Source organism: Xiphophorus maculatus, chromosome 12, assembly GCF_002775205.1.
Source record: "Xiphophorus maculatus strain JP 163 A chromosome 12, X_maculatus-5.0-male, whole genome shotgun sequence".
Classification (NCBI taxonomy): domain Eukaryota; kingdom Metazoa; phylum Chordata; class Actinopteri; order Cyprinodontiformes; family Poeciliidae; genus Xiphophorus; species Xiphophorus maculatus.
Genome location: NC_036454.1, coordinates 2,780,750 through 2,799,541, shown reverse-complemented (window position 1 = coordinate 2,799,541; position 18,792 = coordinate 2,780,750). Strand labels below are relative to the sequence as shown.

Sequence of the window (18,792 nt, the reverse complement as noted above, 5' to 3'; positions counted from 1 at the left end):
GCCATAAATTGGTGACAGCTGACATAAAAAAATCTATTTCACATCAGTTCAAAAAACTAACAAATAAATTCATAAACACAAAAACAAAGGGTATTATATCTATTATTTCTGTTTGTTTCAGCTTTATAAACACACAATATAGTTCCAATTAGTTTTAGTTTTTCCCCATTAATTACCGTTTCTATTTACTTCAGTTAACAAAAATGTTTTTGTTGTTTTGTTTGTTTTAGTGAACTCTAATAACCTTGCAGAGAACAGGACCTTTTCAGCCAACATCAGTGTCTGACCTCACACATGCACTTCGGGGGAAAAGGTCAAGAATTCCCGTAAACATGGAACTAAAATCCGGCGTCATAAAGCCGGAGACAGCTGTGAGGGCAGGAACGGGTCAGACTCGCCTCACACGTCCCGTCCACGCACACGCCGCGGTAGCTGCTGTACTTGCAGGAAGTGCCGTCTCGCGCCGTCACCATGAGCTGCCGCTGGCCGTCGGTCGTGGTGCAGTGGAGGTCACAGGGGTTGCTGGAGATATGAACATAATCATCTGAAGACAAGGAGGAGGAGACGGGTCAGAGTACGATTCCCTTTTACTAACTCATTACTGATTCATTTTTAAGTGCAGGAAAGAACTGGACTTCTTCTCTTGATTCTTAAAGATGTTTCATTTCTCATCTAAAAACACTTCCTCGCTTCTGAACAAAGCTTTGGTCAGAGAAATCTCATTAACAGAACCAATTTATTCACATCCTGAGCTGGCAGAGTGAACAGTTCGAACAGTTTGAACAGTTTGAACAGTTCGAACAGTTTGAACAGTTTGAACAGTTTGAACAGTTTGAACAGTTTGAACAGTTTGAACAGTTTGAACAGTTTGAACAGGGAAGACGTGGAGGAAACGAAGCCGACATGACCTCTGGTTTCAATGTCGAACTCCTACAGGGCGGCCATGATGGTTTTACAGCCCGGCATGCCGGCATCGTTTGGCTCATGTTTGGATCATTAAATTAAAACAACCCAAATGTCGAAGGGTTAGTGACCTATGACCTTAAATGCCCAGTCGGACCCAGATACCTGCAGCCCAAGTTCGGTGCTGATGGAGCTTTTTGGATGAGACGTTGGAGAAAATTCATGGTTTGTTTATCTTAATCATGTTTTGTCTTATATTTATTTTTGGTTGTCATTTAGTTTTTCTAAATGATTGTTTTTATTTTCCAAAAACAAAATGATTTGTATTTTGTTCTGTTTAATATTTTTTGTACATGTTTTTTTCACTTATCCAGTTTTACTTTTATATTTTATACATTTAAAACTAAATGAAAAAAAAATCCTATTTATTTAGATTTTTCTAATTTATACAACAAATATAACAATACAACCAAAATAGTAGCAAAAACACTAAAAGACATGGACATTGAATGACATAAAAGTAAAAGAAAAGAGACAAAAATGAAAAAACTGAAAAACAGAAACATTCATATATTAATAATTATTACCTTTTTGATTTAGTTATAAGTTGTTTTCTAATAAAAATTCTGAAACCAGAAGGTGAAGAAGGTCCAGTTAAAGATTCTGGTGTTGCTGCAGCTCTAACTCACATCCTGCCTGTTTAATGATGTAAAAATGAATCGGGTCAGGGCCGGACCAGGGTTTAATGGGGCCTCAGGCAGAATTTAACTTTGGGCCCCAAACTTTCCATGACCCCCACTAACAGAGTTTCAATCCAGATTATTTTAATCTGGATTGAAACTCTGGGAGAGAGGTGGAGCTTAATTCATTATCTGTATATGTGAACAAATTTAACTCAAACAGAAAACAAAGGTTAAACTCATAGCATCAAATTGTTACTACGGTAACACAACAAACATTAAAAAATATTCTCCAAAATTTCGCAAATTTCTATAAATTTTAAACAATTTAAAATCTTTTAATTAATATAAACTATTTATTTAACTTTGACCTTTTTTCACATATTTGCTGAAACTGTCACCATGTTGTGGCAAAACATCCATCTCCTGTGTCTTCTCCCAGTGCTAACTAGAAACAACCAATCCGAGCCAAGAGGCGGGTCTTAGCACTGTCAATTACTATCTAACGTGGCGCTGCTCATACCCCTGCACTGCAGCTGTTGTGAATGCTAAAGCTAGTTAAAATGGCCACAGATGACGGCAGATAAACAGTTTTCCTGTTATGCTAAGTTGTTTCTGTGCCTTTAGGACATTTAGCAGCGAGTACATGAGATTGACTGACAGCGCTAAGACCTGCCTCCTGGCTCTGATTGGTTGGTTTGATCAAGAGTTGTCCATTTCTTCAGACGGCAATATGATCTTTTCACAGATTATCTGTCTCATGTTATATGTCACAACATGGCGATAATTTTAACAAATATGTAAAAAACATATTTTTTATAAAAGTTACATACTGCAACTTTTATAAGTCTTTGTTTCTCAAACAAACAGAAGTTTTACATATGGTTTAGTTTGCTTCTGCCTTGGGCCGGCTGTGGGCTGAGTGTTTTTGTGATGATATTACCAGGATAGAGAGGTTTCCACTGGTAGTTCCTCCCACTGTAACGCTGTGAGTTAAAGGACCAGCACTGCTCCTCCCTGAAGCTCCTCCCAGAGGCGGGACAGTCCTGGTGGACAGAGACGCCAGAGACAGTGAGACACGTCTCCTCCCTGTCTCTGCTGAAACATAACTTAATGATCCAGGATCACAGGAGAGACGGCTGAAGATAAAACATTCTGCTGTGAAATGCAGAGTTGTCCATTAAAACACGTTTTTAAAATAGTAAAACAATAGCAGTATAGCAATATAACAATAGTAAAGCAGTCTTTTAATTTTTAAAATATAAATTTTAAGAAATATTTAAAATGTATTTGGGACATAAAAACATAAATGTACAACATATATTAATTTCTATAATACTTTAATGAATTCAATATGCAATATTTTAAGTAAATAAAGAAAACCGTTTTTATTAATGACAAAAAGCCTCTAATATTGCAGTGACAGTCTCTGGTTTTACAGTTTGTTTCTGTTTGTGAGGACAGTTTGAATCTGTTCCAGCTGGAGCGGCCATGTTTGTTTTTGTAAAGATGTGAAGTGATGAGGAGGAAGTTTGAGACTCACTACGGTGTTGCAGAGATGGTATTTCTTGGCCGTTCCTGTGCAGGTCATGTTGTCCTTTCCAGCAGCAACTTTCTTTCTTTGGACAGAAAACAAACGTTTGGAGAAACGGCGGCGCATTAAAGCTAAAAGTCAGGCTGAGAAGATGAGAAAACACACACAGTAATCTGTTGGGTTAGGTTAAAGCTCCCAATCAACAGAAATCAAACTAAAAGATGATCCCACTGATTAATAACACATTTAAACACATAAATGTTTAGATCCAGTTTTTTAAGTTACACTAAGTGTGTTTGCCAGTAAATGCATTTTGTATCATCCAGTATTTTTTACGTTTTGTTATTATTATAAATGAATATGTTTTTCACTATAGTTTCTCGGTTCTCTGTTTATTTGTTTCTCTCTTTCTGCAGGTTTAGAAACAGATTTCCAGAGTCGTGTTCTCTCATCTCCTCTTATTTTGTTCTTTCCCTTTAAAACTTATTACTCATCTTCATTACATTTTACATATGTAAGAAAATATTAATACTGCGTCTTTATTCTGCTAATATTTTGACTGTTTTCTTGTATTAAAAATAAAAATGATCTTAGTCTGGACCTAACAGTCTGTTGTAGTTCACAGCACATTGCTGCAGACGTCTTGTTCTGTGTTATTTTTAACATCCTTCTCTTGGGTTTTTGGTCAATTCTTTCATGTTTTGAACTCCTAGAAAATATTTCTGATGTCTTTCTGCCCTGGCATGCAGCAACTGTGACCTCACGCTGCAGTTTTTCATGTTTATTTAGTAAGTAATGTCATTGTGGAGTCTCTTCGGTTTTCTCCACTGTTAGTTTTTTTTTAATCAGTTTAAGAGCTGATAAAACTGGGTCACCAGCGAACTGAACCGGGTGGGCTCATCGTGTTTGGGTTGGACCGACCGACCGACCTCTGTTTGAGGCAGTGGCGCTCCTGGGACATGACCCCCCCGCCGCAGGTCCGGGTGCAGGCCGTCCACTTGGCCCACTCGCCCCACCAGTAGGTGGTGACCTCCTGCTGGTCCTCCAGGCTGTTGGACGCAGCGCCCTCCTCCTGTGAAACGGAGAATTACAACACACAGGATGAATGTGATTAATACAACGGAAGAGGATTAGAACCACTGAAAACAAAATTCTGACTTTCGTTCTCACAGCTCTACGCCGAGCCACTGGAGACAGAAAAATAGGAAGAGTCAATTTCTGCCGAAAAACTCAAAAATGTTGAGACTGAACTCAGAAATTTTCTAGGGTTAAAATTTGCTACAACAAATTCCGTAATGTTCAAGTTAAAATTTCTCTGATTGAAAAGTCAAACATTTGCTAGAAAAGTTTTCAGATTAATCTCAGAAATATTCTAGAAACAAACCAGAAATTCCTGAGTTTGAAAAGTTGAGAATTTGCTAGAAACTGAGAAATTTTAATATTAAGCTCTGAAATTTTGTACAGTAAAAAAATGTATGCATTTCAAATATAAAGAAATTTCAACTTTTTAAAATTTTCTGAATTTTAATGGACTTGTGAAACTCCACCTTTTGTCTAGAAAATTTCTGACATGAATATCAAAATTGCTGATTTTTTTTCTACCAAATTTTCGACTTTTCAAGCTCAGAAATTACCATCGTTTGTTTCTTGGAAATTTTGACATTTTTCTCAGAATTCTGACTTTAATCTTTCGCAATCAAAAGTAGTTTTGATTACAAAAAGCAAAAATTCAGAGAAAAAGTCATTATTCTTTTTTTATTTCTATTTTATTGGTTCTAATCTCCCGTAAATTATGATCCACTTCTCTTGGAATAAAAATGCTCCTAAACCAAAGTGATGAAGCAGAACCTGGGTCGGTTCTGGTGTGTTCAGGTGCAAGCGCAGCAGAACCGGTTTGTTTTGCTGATGGCCCGTGTTGTGTGTAGAGAACCTAAGCTCCTGACAGTAACAACAACAGCTGTAGGATTGTTGGACCGTCACGGGAGCGTGCGTCAGGAACCAGAACAAATCCCGGCCCGCGAAGTGACGGCCACCATGTTTTTGTACGGAGGCTTCGGTGCGCTTCCCACATTCCTGCCGTGGATTAGCAGCATTAGCCCGGGCTGAAGGCGGCATCCATTTATTCAAACAGATCCGTCCGAGGGGTCGCTGGAATGTGAGCTGAGCTCCTTGTAAAGGTGTGAGGCAGCGCAGCTGTGAGGGAAACTCGGCAAATACCAGACAGACTGAGAGACACGGAGCAACAGAGTCCAGAGGAGAGTCCAGATTTATGAGGCCGGCGGCCGATTCCACTGCAGACATCCAGATTATTAACCTCTCTTTGTTTCTCAGGGAGTTTAAACACCTGAACTGGAAGACTTTGAGACTCTTTATTCCAAACGTTCGTCGGACACAAACTTGAATGTGTTTTATTGGGATTTGATTTAACATCTTAGCTCATATTTGTGAAGGAAGATGAAAGATCGCTTTCAAATTGTTTTATTGATGAAAATTCCTAAAACGTGGCTCTTCTTCACTCTCTTGGCCCACCTCAGAAAAAAATGGATCAAATTAATTTTTTATTTTTTTAAAATAAAATATAATCTGTTTTCAATCAAAATTATGCTTGACAGTGCTTTACATCACAATAATTATGAAAGATAAGTTAAAATTATAAAATAAAATGTTTAAAAAGCCTTCAGTCCAATAGATGTGCACTATTGAAGACTGTATATATTTTTTATCATTAATCTTATTTTTTTAAATATATTTTGAACACTTTTTGAACTTTTCTTTGTACCCACTTGATGCTGCTGTTATAACCAAGTTACCCAACTATGGGATAATAAAGGATATTTCTGTTTTATTCTGTCTAAAGTAACTTATTGAAAGTTATTTCTCATACTCATTTTTCTGATTGGTTGATTGTTAAACTCATGAAGCAGCTTTGTACCTCAAGTTATCGTAACAAGCGCTAAGTGGAAAAGTTTCTGTCAAGAAAAACCAAAGGATGTGGAAGACTCCACTGCTAAACCCTAAGAACTCCTGGCCAATTACATCAGCAGGTCTGAGGCAGCATTCATGCTAAATGAATGGTGAATAAAGGTGCTAGCTGTAGCCAATGGTGCTAGCTCCAGCTAATGCTATCAGTTTAGTTAATGATGTTAGCTCTAGCTAATATAGCAAACAGTAGATGACAAGCCAATCACGTTAGTTTGTTTCAACATTTATCTCACATAAAAAGTTTGAAGCAACTCCCGTAACGTTAGCCTTGACCTCTGATGTTTTGTTTAAAGACTTCAGTCACTATAACCTACCCACGTCTCTGGCCCAGCATGCATTGCACAGGTGTAAAAATGATGACCTCCATAAGTGAGGAATATAACAGAGGTTATTGAAGTAATTATGATACAGATGTTTACCATCTGAGCTGAGTGAGGATGGAGCTGTTTCCCCCCAAAAACTTGCAAAGATTTCAGCCTCCATGTATAAATGCACACCACACTTTTCAGATTGTTTTAGTAAAACAATGCAAAAAGTAATTTTCCCTCTACAGTGTGTTGGTCATCATAAAACCCAAATAAAACATATAAAAAGAGTGGGACAAAATATGGAAAAGTTTAAGGAGGCGGGGCTTAGCGCTGTCAATCAACCTGTGTACTTGATGCTTAACGAATGGAGAAACAACTCAACATTACAAGAAACCTACACCGCGCATTCACAACAAGCTATACTAGCTGCAGCATAGTAGAGCTCGAGGAGGCGATGTGGAGAAAGGATGAGAAGCCAAACAGATTGTGATTGACAGCGCTAAGACCCGCCTCCGGGCTCTGATTAGCTGTTTCTAGTTAGCACTGGAAGAAGACAGAAAATCTCGATTTTTCACAGATCATCTGTCACACCAAACTAACATGACATAGACTGTTTCAACAAGTAAGTAAGAAAATATTAATATTATACTGCAATATTAAGGTATTAAAGACTTAAAGTGAGCTCCTCTTTTGCTGAAAAGCTACTTGTAAGTTAGATTTGTCTTATTTCTCGTGTGCTATGATATTTGCAGTAGAAAGTAGATAAAAATACTTGGTAAGATTGTGTGTTTTTGCAGTGTTCTCCTGAGGTTGTGTACCTGCAGGCCTCTGGACGACAGGTTTCCCACAGACATGGCCAGTGTCAGGAAGCCAAGGAGGACCACACCTGTCTCCCCAAACTGCTCCCATGACCACACCCTCATCCTGCACACAGGAACGGAGAAAACACTCAGTTTCAACATCTCTATACGGATCTGCATGTTTGTCTCCAGCAGAACCGAAACATTCAGAACATGCATGCAGGGGTTGGGATCAGCATTGGGGCCGCAGACCTCCATGTGTTTCTGGATAAAAACAGCACAGCGATGATTGCTTGACACAGACCGAGGGGTCTGGAGGGAAGCATCGCCACCGCTAATGAGTTCCTGCGGCAGCTACATGAGCTGCGGATGGAAGCTTTCAGCCGAGACATGCGGGTGGTTTTTTCAACTCCAATTTGAGGCTTCTCAGCTTCCAAAACCACACAAGAGTCTCGGCTGCTTCATGCACAGAGAACACATTAGGAGTCTTAATATTTCCTCTCTGCCTGCAGTGATCTCGCTTTCTGAAACACAACGTTAGCGGTTTGAGTAGCTAGCATGAAGCTAAGCCAACATTTCCAAGCAGACAGTAAACTTACTGGGATTATCCTGGAACTGTTTAACTATAGATATAGATATACAATCAATCGACTTACTACTAATTGTTGACTAATGGTTAATTAGATTTAAATTAGTTCCAATCGATTTTCTAATAACGTCCCGATTTTACAGCCTATTATTGTTGTAGTTTGGTCGCCATCCAGCAGAGGGCGCCGCTGGTCGTCCTTAAACGGAGCCAGGAGTAAAGATGGCGGTCATACCAGAACTGGGACAGGAAAAGGTCAGAACTGAGTCCGGTTTGAGATGCAAAATGCATTTTATGCGCTTTTGTTTTGAAATGTTACTTTTGATACTCGACAAGCTCTTTACGTTTCACCTCAACGGCGCGTCATTCAGCGGAGCTGCATAACGGAGCAGAGACCATTTCTGAAGCAATTCTTACAGATTTGCCATGAAGGTGAGGAAAATGTTGGAAAAGCGAAGGAGCTAAAACGAGAAATAATGTTACGTGATAGAAAAAGACATGATGCTAATAAGCAAGGTTGATTTTGAAGATTATCGTAGCTTCTGTATGTAACAGAGTAACAAATGTGTTTCTTTGTTAAATTATTATTTCTTATTCATTTTATATTGAGAATTTGTGAATTTTATCTTATTCAGTTATTTTTATTTAATTTGTTGTTTTTGCCTGCGGGGGTCGCCCTTCTGCTCTCCGCCTCGTTTGTGGTTCCTGGGCTTCCGTAGTTTACTCCAGCCCTCATAGCTCCTCTGCCCCCCCTTTTTCCCTCAGAGCGTTGTTCTGCGCTGCTGTGGGTAAGTCAGAGGAAAGTTAGCTGCTGAGATATGTTTGTTTTTCTGTATGGATGTTGTTCATGTTGATGTCTTTACCATATGTTGTTTATTATTGTTTGTTAGTGTGTTATTTTGCAGTTTTGACCGTCATTGTAGGTTATTTTTATAAACAGTTTTATTATAATTTCCTTTTTTATTTTGGCGCGAACGACCGGTGCTAGTCCAGCACAGCTAGGTTGAACATTGTTTTTATTTTCACATTTTTAGAGCTGGAGTGCAGGGAGAAGGAGTTGAGGAGGTTGTTCATTTGTTTTCCCTTCTTCCCCCAGGTATGTGTTTTTATTTTTAATTTATACTTTTTATCTCTGTTTATTTAACTCTGTCCCACTGTATTGTGTTGTTGTGGCCACCAGGTGGCGTTTTTCTCCTCTTGTTTTTCGTTTGCGATTTTTGTGAGAAGATTTCTTTTTTTGTTAACTTTCGTTAAGTCTGAGAGAGAGAAAAAATGTTAGGAGAGCGTTGTTCTGTGCTGCTGTGGAGCTGGAGTGCAGGGAGAAGGAGTTGAGGAGGTTGTTCATTTGTTTTCCCTTCTTCCCCCAGAATAAAAAAAAAATAAAATATCTGGTTGAGACCCACCTGAACGACTTCCGAGACTCATTGATACCATCTGTTACATGTAGAACATCTCTGCTCATGGGGAATGAATTGTTTCACATTTTATTCTTCACATATTTGATTTTTCTATCCAACAACTGAAGAGGTTCCTGTCTTTTTATATTTTATAAGTTTGTCTAAGTTTAATAATGTGAGAAAGCCACAATTTTCTGTTTATTCAGTCCAGTATGTAACTTTTATTGAAAAACAATATTTTATTTACATATTTGTTAAAACTGTCACCATGTTGTGACAGTATAATAGGTGACATATAATCTATGACAGTGACGTGCGGTGAGGTTCATAGCTGGTGAGGCACTGACGTCATCAGAATCAGATTTGCAAATAGATGCATAGATTGACAGCAGTTTACAGGTTATGTTTCACTTCTGCATCCTTACACATACAAACTGTAGCTCACAAAATCTATCGCTGCACTTGACTTGCTTCCCGAATTGTTTAGCCTAGCTCGCTGTCACTTACTCGGCAGTTGAGGAGTGAACAAGACGAACGTCTGGGATCTTGAGCGCCCCCTGCCATGAGGCAAGAGAACTGCCTGCCTCACCTCGAACCTGTTCTCTGCCGTTTATAATCGCTCATTACACGAAACACGTTACACAAACACAGTTGGTGACAAAAAGCACTGTACATTATATACATAAGCTAAATTATTGGAAATAAGTTCACATATTAAATTTGTTTAAACCATTTTATTGACGCCGTACAGCAACATGCTCTCTCCGCTTAGCAGCCAGCGCAGAGCCAGGGGTTGCGCAATCCAAGGTGAGGCAGAGCTCGCTGCTGCCTCACCGGCATCGCTTCCAAGCATTTGAATGGGAAAATAAGAAAATTCAGCGATTTTGAACAAATAAAAATCGAAATTGGTGAAGCTACATGAAAAATAAATATTTTTTAGTACAAACCACCGGATGAATATAACAATTTAAATTACTTTATGATTATATATTTTCTTTCTTTCCATGATGGCTGGTGAGGCACTGCCTCACCTGCCTCCCCTGACCGCACGTCACTGATCTATGAAAAGATAGGGGAGAAGCGATATCATAGCAAAGATAGGGGGATGAGCAGCGCCACATGGAGTGGTGATTGACAGCGCTAAGACCCTCCTCCTGGCTCTGATTGCTTTTTCTAGATAGCACTGGAAGAAGATGATCTCTTATACCATAAACAAATATGTAAAAATCTACTTACATGCTGCAGCTTTAATACAGTTGACACAAAATAATGTTAAAATGAATATTTTTATTATCAGCATATGATGAAAAATGAAGTTCTTTGAAAGATGATCAGCCCACATGATACAAGAGAAAACTCAGATTTTTTTTTAAAAAGACGCTCATCAACTGTTAGTTGATCAATCAACTCATTAATCGATAACTTGCCTCCCTTTAACCCATATAAATATTCAGAATTACCTGCATAACACGCAGCTTCGATATAAACTTGATGAATACAAGCCAGTTCCAAGCAACACAAAGTAACATCTGTTTTCTGGGCCGTGCAGACCGGCTGGCGGTCCGCGCAGACGGCTGCTGGCAGGTGGAGCGTGACGCAGATGGGCCGCCGAGAGGCCACAGGTGGTGCAGACGGGTGAGCTGGACTCTAAAAAGCCAAACACGCCCTAAAGCGCTGGAAGGAGGAAGGGAAGTTTCCCTTTGCTGCTACACAGGTAGGCCTTTGTTTAGCTCCACAGACCATAAGGAAATGTACATGTCTGTATGTAAAGGCTGGCAGGAACAGACACAGACTCACAGGAAAAGGAGGCTTCTCTAAGGAGTTTCCTGAAATTCAAGGATTCAGTGAAGTCCCAAAGACTTAAGAGGAAATTTCACTGAAAAAATTCAATTAATCTGTTTTTTGAGTTATCATCTGGTTAGGGAAAACTCAGAAACTTTACTTTTTTACATAAAATTAGGTCAAGTTTAGTAATATGGCACCTTTCAGCGACAAGGCAGCTCAGTGTGTTACATGATAATAACATTATACAGTCATCAATTAAGAAACGAGCAATAAACATTATATTTAGTCAAACATCAAAATCACCAAGCAAATACGCATCAAATATGTTCCAGTTACTGACAATCAAACTCTAACCTGCTGCGTTTTCAGCTTGGTTTAAAGGATCTCAGTGTTTCAGCTGTTTTACAGTTTCCTGGAAGTTTGTTCCAGATTTGTGGTTCATAGAAGCTGAATGCTGGACTGAAATGATTTGTCCATCAGTCCACTCTTTGACTTTTGTTGGATTTTACGTTGTCCTCCACCTTCTGAATCTGACTTGTTGACCTTTGACCTGTACCGAATGCCGCTGAGCCACTGCCTCCACGTCCGTCTCAACATTTATAGTTACAGTTTCTACCACAGTCACGTTTCGCTGCAGAGGGAAAAAGCAATCACTAATGAACTTCTTGTTGATGTTCTGAGAACATCTCCTGAACTTTCGCATGTTAATTGTCGGCCATTATCTTTGCCATTAATTATCTGCCATTGTTGTTTCTCCTTTGGGTGTTTTTGCTCAAACTGTTCCCTATAAATTTCTCTCCTAACTGTGTTAATTTGGGTTTTAACTGTATGTAGAATGTGCTTTAAACCTCCCTGCATGTGCATGTTTTATCCAAACTGTAGAGGCTCCTCAGAGGAGGACGTTGATCACCAGCACAGGCTCATTGATCCCTGAACTCCCAGTTTTAGGACAGCTCTTAATAAAATAAGCAAGCAGCTGGTCTCACCCTCTGCAGTCTGGCTTTCTCTGCGTTAAATATTGGTGGCAGGTGTCTTGAAGCAGCCGCAAGAAAAACCTGGATTTCATTATCCAACCAGACGCAGCTGGAGTGCGGCCAGCTGCCAGACACACACTCAGGGAGGAGACAGACGCTTTGTCCGACACGGATACACGTGCGCACACACGCAGCCAGTGGCATGACTCAGCGCCGGCACACACTGCGGCTCTGTGCACGCTGGAGCTCACACACAGGTATCCCAAACACACAGGCATGTCTTACTCCACCTCTCTGCTGTTTACAGACACACACATTAGTAACGATGGAGCAGATTCTGACTTTGAGCTCAGCGTTTTGAGTTTGCGTACAAACTTTATTGGGGAAATTTGGCCAAAATGCTAAATTTCCAGCAAATGTTCTCCGTGTACAGCGTCCCCCGCTGAGGGAAGCATCTTCATCATCGTTCTGCATGTTCCCACTCTGCAGGCCTGGATAAAAACTGGATTAAAAACTACAGTCATCCTCAGGATGATGGTGTGAACCAGCCGGCCAGGAAACCACAGCTGAAAAGTTTTCTGTTTCTGCACATGAAATATTTTATCTCTGAAGTCAGGTTGAAGTTATTCTATTTAAAACTTTTATTTGAAAACTTGTTTTACTTTGAACGTCATTTGCCAAAACCTTAAAGTTGTTTCCCATAGAGACCAAAAAACAGAAACAATAGAAAGAAACATAAAATATTATTGTTAAATCATAGAAAATTAGTAATTTAATAGTAATTAGTAACTTAATTAACAGACAAAGTAATTAGTAACTTAATAATAAATGACCACAGGGACTTTCACAGACAGACACTAGGTGGTGCTAGAGCGCCTGCTCTTTTCCTCTGGACAAAGTGCCCTTCTGAAATCACTTTTTTTATTAATGTTTTTTTTTTTTTTTACAGTGTATTGGGTGTGGCCCAAGATAGTATTTATAAGTCTTTATTGCCATTTTTTTCATGACTAAACCTTTGAACTTTCCCTCAGTTCATTCATTCACTCATTCGTCATACCATCATGTACTGTACACTGTAAAAATGGATTTCTGCACTATTTAAGCTGAGTTGAATTAAGAATTTTAATCTTGATCCTTCATTTCTAGGATTTATTAACTTATTAAAGCTAAACCTCTTCAGGATTATTCAACTCATTTGAGATATTCCATTTTGAGCTATCCTACTTTGTATTATTTATATTTATATTTTACTTGTTTTAGAAATTTTGTTTAGTTAAAATTAGTTAGCCAAACCTCTTTCTGTAGCCAGGTTAGCGTTGCATTTTGGGACGGAGGGAGTTTTTTCATAAAGCATAAAGTCCAACATTTAAGACGTCTTCTCATAATCACTCTGTATTTTACCTGAATTAGTTCCCAGAAACACTAATGATGTGATTTCACACCATCTGCTTCCTGTGTACATCTGGTTCTGCCGGCCCGGAACAACTGACCCATAAACAGACCAAATGTTCCAGTTCTTGTTTGCTTTGTGTTTTCTCTGCGTGAAAAGAAACCGAGCCACCAGAAAAAGTTACAGGTGAAGAAATTCATGGACTGATTCATACCAAAGTAACCAAGCCGCAGGATGAATGTTTCTGTCTGTCCTCAGTTCTGCTGGAAGTCTCCTCCTGTTGAAAGGAAATCATTCCTCTCCACTGTCGCCACATGCTTGCTCAGGAGCAGGCGGTGCAGGAAAGTCAAGATTCAATGTATCTGATTGATCTTCCTTAGATAACTTTACAGCCGTTGGTATCTTAGACAACTGGAGTTTTCAAAACCTGAGAGACCTCACACACAACGGTAAAAAATCAAATTAAAGGCAACACGCCACACACAAACTCTCACTAACGTTTAGATGTCGGGTCAGAAATCTAATAAAACCTCTCAATTTCAGTGTAAACCAACATGGCCGACTGTGAAGAAGCAATGGTGGTAGTTTCAGAAATATATTTAACAGAGAAAAACGAAACAAATCTCTGATGTCCATCGGATTTTCCGTTGTTTTGTCTTCAGTATTTTAGAGACTTTGTCACCTTGCTTACTGATTGGCTACACGTTGCATTTAACAGGCTGTGTTCTTGCTTGTCCTACAATATACCCCGATTTTAGATGGAAGTGGTCCCAACGTCTTTCCAAGCGGAGCAGATCACTTTTCACACACGGCAGGAATAACTTCTAAGTTTACTTTAAGAGCCATCCAGATACTCAGAACGTTCCTAAGACTGGAAGGGAAAAATCTGGATAAAACTGTTTCCGTGTGAACTAGACATTACGTTAGTCATGTTGTGTTTAATTGCTTTTCCTAAATTTGGAGCAAATTTAACATAATTATATATATATTTGTACTTTTGTGCTTCAGATTGCCTTGAGATGATGTTTGTTTCTCTGTTGGTTGTACAAGCTGAACTGAACAATAAAACATAATGATTGTTTTCCTTCAGTAAAGAGGACCATCTGTCCTCAGTGTAGCGAAGCGCTCTTTAGTTTCTACAACGTTAGGATGAAAGATTTGGTCGTGTAGAGCTGGGACTGAGCTGCTACAGGAAACCAATCCCAGGGTTGCAGGTTGCAGTCGTCCTGCTGCCGTCCAGACAGAGTCTTCCTCTCTCCTTCCTCACTCTGCTGTCGTTTCCCAGCAGCCAAGCAGGGCAGACAAAAAAAAAAAGAAGACAAAAGTAAACACAGTTCCCTCGTCTTCCCTGCTCCCGAACTCTCTCCCCACCCTGATGGACCCCTGGGGCCCCTCGCCTCTCCGTCTTGTTTTTGTAGTCGTGGAAACCTTAGGAGACAGACGGACAGCAGAGGTCTGTCCCCCAGGACGCCGGACTGGAGCTGATCACGCTGCCCGACACCTGTTATACGAATATCGTCTTTTAAATGAAGATGTTTTACAGGAAGACCTGAAATAATCCAACAGTTTAAGGTTTAATTAAATGTATAAATCATGAGCAGAATGTATTTAACTGGGGTGGAACATAAAGCTTTGAGCGTTTTATTCATCCATCCAGGATTAATGTTCTGATTCAAGATTTCCAGTCTTCAAATAGGTTTTCTGTTTCTGAGGTTTTCAGGGTTATTTACATCCACGTCTTTTATTGCTCTAGCATACAGAAACGTCCTGTAAGTCACAATGATGCTCAGACGGCCAACAGGCATTTGAAAGAAGAGAAATCTAAGTGAACAATCACCAGGAGTTTTTCTTTCTGTTTTCCATCCTTCTATTTACTTTCCTGAGATTGGTTCAGAGGTAGCAGGAGGGAAACCCAGTCATCCCTTTCCACAGTAAAAAGGATGACTAACTCAACCCCGACTGACTCATGTTGCTATGAGTCAAAAGACATTCTCCAGCTCGTCTTCTGGGTCTGCCTAAAAGTCTCTACCAAGTGGTGCATCCTTTTGAAGCCTTCAACAAACGAGATGCTCAAACAACTTCAACTGACTCCTACTGATTTTAGACTCGGTTCAACTGGGAACCAAAACTGCAATATTTCTGACATTTTCAGCTTCTCTTTCTCACTGAACTGTGTCAAGTGAACCAAACCCTTTGAGCAACATGTTCCCCTACTCACCTGTGGGGGCGCTGTACCAACAACCACTGAAGGAAACGACACAAAACTTCTGAAGAAGACACTGAGCGCAACTTCGACTTTTTACGAAATTTCAACTAAACTGGAGTGGCGTCAGATTATAGCAGCTGGATAATTTCTCGTTTGTCTTTGGCTAAAGACCACAAGACATTTCTCCCGCTAGCGATAGATTCAAGTGTTTGTTCTGGTTGTTTTTACCCAGAATGCCCTGCAATGTAGCCCACTTCCTAGATCTGGCGTGGTCTCCGGTCCACTTGGTGTTCACATATGCATTCGAGCCGCACCAGCGTTCACTACAACCAAACCGAGACTGAGGTTTTTAGGCGGAGCAGAGTTTGATTACGTATTCTAAACTTCCCAAATGAACCAGACTGTCTAGGCAAGCAAACTAGATTTGGATTAGAGTGGTGTGAATGCAACCTGAGAATCATGTTGCTATGAGTGAAAAGACAAACTCCTCATCAGTAAAAGTCCATCGCCTCTGTGGTGACATCAGCATTCTCCTTACACTCATTCACACACTAATGGTGGTGAAATTGGGTGAAAGGTGACTCTTGTTTTTATGATGACTTAAGAAGGATTCCCATGGAAGAACAATCTGAGAATCCTGACAAAAAGTTCTTTCTACTCTACAGCTGCGTGCCCACAGACTTGGCAAAGATTTTACATCAGATGATCTTACCGGCCTAACACCTTTCTGTTATCTTGGGGGAAGAAGGACATGGGGTTCACAGCGGGAACCTACAGGTCTACGACCAACTTGCTCTGCCAACCTGAACCACTGCCGTCTGAGAAGTGCATTAAAGTACTTTTAATGATTTGTAGCAAAGAGGCTTTAGTAGTTCAGTAAATTCAGATACAGGTCATAAAGACAAAGGCAGTGGTCAGAAAACCTGCTGTTCACACATTCTGATCTCAGGTGAATTCAGATAATTGAGTCAATGTGAAGAAAACGATCAAACGAAGCACCGTAAAGGAGACATTGTGGAACTTTGATATCTTATCATGGCTGCTGCTTGAATCTTTCTGGCTCGTTTCACTCACTTCATCCCAGCTGTGTGTCGGGTAACATCAACAGCAAGTATCAACCAGGCTCACACAGTTGGTGGTTCAATTCCCATCTATGTTTCTGTCTTAAAATCAGGATTCCCAATTGGCTGTACGAGAAAAGGTTGAGGTAAATGTCACCTGTGGAGCTTTGGCGATACCCGATCCCGGAAAAGCAGCCACTGAGCGTTGGAAAGGAGACCGCGGCATTCTGATCATTTCTTAGCGACGAAAAGCCGAATGACACGTTGGTAATTAGACAAACCCCAGCATCGGTCAGACGCTGGGAGGCAAGAGGTTGGTTGTGGGTGTCTACTTGTTGAGAAACTGACTCATTCCGCGGTCTCCTCTCACAGGAATGATGACTGAGAAAGGGATTGGATCAGAGACGGGAGGAAGGAGCCGGAGGGAGGAAGGAGCCGGAGGGAGGAAGGCTCTTAGTGAAGTTCTTCAGAACCAGGATTTCCAGGAACGCAGCTATGTTCAGCTCATCTGGATTTGAAAAGAAGAGCTGGAGGGTTTCAATGCAGAGACTTGAGAAGGCAGAGTAATTGATCTAATAAAATTCTAATAAATCGCACACATTTGCTGTGATTCAGATGCAGATTAAACTCTGTACTCAGAAATGTTTACTGCAGCTTCTCCCCACAAAACCTTTACTGCTTGGATCAGGAACAAAAGAGTCGGTTTAGACGTTGTTGCTCTGATCCATGTTGACTTGACTTCCTCACATGATTAATGGCTTTAATTTACAATACATAGCTAAAGCACTCATCAGATGGTCTGCATTAAAACTGCAAAACACATCAAAGCGCTTTGTAACGTGTGCAGAGCTCAAATCTTTCTATTATGCCGTGAATTCTCAGCTTTTTCTTTCTTCACTTATACTGCCTAGCTAAAGAGTGGACAATATGAGCACAGGAGTTAACAGATGTTAAGTAACTTAGGTAAGTTTACCTAATGCTTTGATTGGAAATCCAGTTTGTTTGCCTAGAAAGTCTGGTTTGTTTGTGGAGGTGTGAATTCGTAATCGAACTCTGATGCGGACCAAAGAACTCCGGTCCGCCTACAAACCTCAATCTTGGTTTGGTTTAAGTAATCTCTGCTGAGGTTCGAATGCACATGTGAACACCAAACGCACCAGAAACCACTCCAAAAGCAGGAAGTGGACTACAGAGCAGGGCATGCTGGGTAAATACAACTAAAACAGACTAATATGTCTAGCTCCAGTGGGAGAAATGGTTCAGTTGGAGGAGAAATCCTCCAATTGTTAACATATAGTGCCACTCCATTTTAGTTTACATTTTGTGAAGGAGGAAGTTGCGATGATTGTTTTCTTCAGAGGTTTTCGTGTCGTTTCCCTCAGTGGTTCTTGGTGCAGTGGAGATGAACAGGTTGCTCAAACTGTTTGGATTGTTTGACAGTGCAGTGTGAAAGCAAACCGCAGCAGCTGAAAATGCACCAAATGCTGCCATTTTGGTCTCTAATCAAACCGAGTCTGACGGACAGTGAAAACAGCCTTAGTGTTAACGGAGTTCAACAATGACCAGAAACATGTTTTTCTCTAAACAGCAGGAGCATTTTTTGAAAGCAAACATTTTCTGCATCAAGCAGAAAACGCTTGGTTGAAAAAGTTCAGCGTAGGATTTCTATCCCTTCAACTCCCCAGACGAGCCGTGCTGGACCCACTGTGAGCCTCTACCTCAACAGTTTACACTCACATCTCCCAACAGCTGACAAGTTTCCAGTCAGACTTCGGGCCTCTCCAGGAATACACATGCACGCATGCCTGCACAGGAACACACACTCCTTTGAGAGCGAGTCAGCATTATTTTGTGGATTTGTTTTGGTCTGGTGCAAAACACAATTCCCATCGGCTCTATTGTGCCTCATAAACACAAACACACACACAGAGCAGAGGGGAAACCACAACTGCACATGCAGGCGTCCAAAGCGCCAACACAGAAATCACACAAACTGCACAGCAGCAACACACTCAGAGGAGTTCCCAAATATTTACTCACCTCGCCTGCAGCAGTCCAAGGGCGTCTTGGTGTGTGCTGAAGATGCCACTCAGCGTCAGTAAGTGGGATTTAACGTGTGTGTGTGTGTGTGTGTGCCTGAATGTGCTTCAGCCTGCCGGCAACAGCAGTGTTGAGTTGTGATGAGA

General features: G+C 40.4%; 1 protein-coding gene across 1 annotated transcript in view; it reads right to left on the bottom strand.

Annotated features, from left to right (window-relative positions):
- adamtsl2 (ADAMTS like 2) overlaps positions 1 to 18,792 on the bottom strand; it is a 29,647-nt gene extending 10,855 nt beyond the window's left edge. The window contains exons 1-6 of the mRNA XM_023343328.1: positions 18,647 to 18,792; positions 7,226 to 7,331; positions 4,047 to 4,189; positions 3,127 to 3,202; positions 2,527 to 2,629; positions 399 to 544 (exon numbers count right to left, since the gene is read on the bottom strand). Coding sequence (XP_023199096.1) covers positions 399 to 544; positions 2,527 to 2,629; positions 3,127 to 3,202; positions 4,047 to 4,189; positions 7,226 to 7,330 — 573 coding nt within the window. The 5' untranslated portion in view covers position 7,331; positions 18,647 to 18,792. The remainder of the gene's footprint in view (positions 1 to 398; positions 545 to 2,526; positions 2,630 to 3,126; positions 3,203 to 4,046; positions 4,190 to 7,225; positions 7,332 to 18,646) is intronic.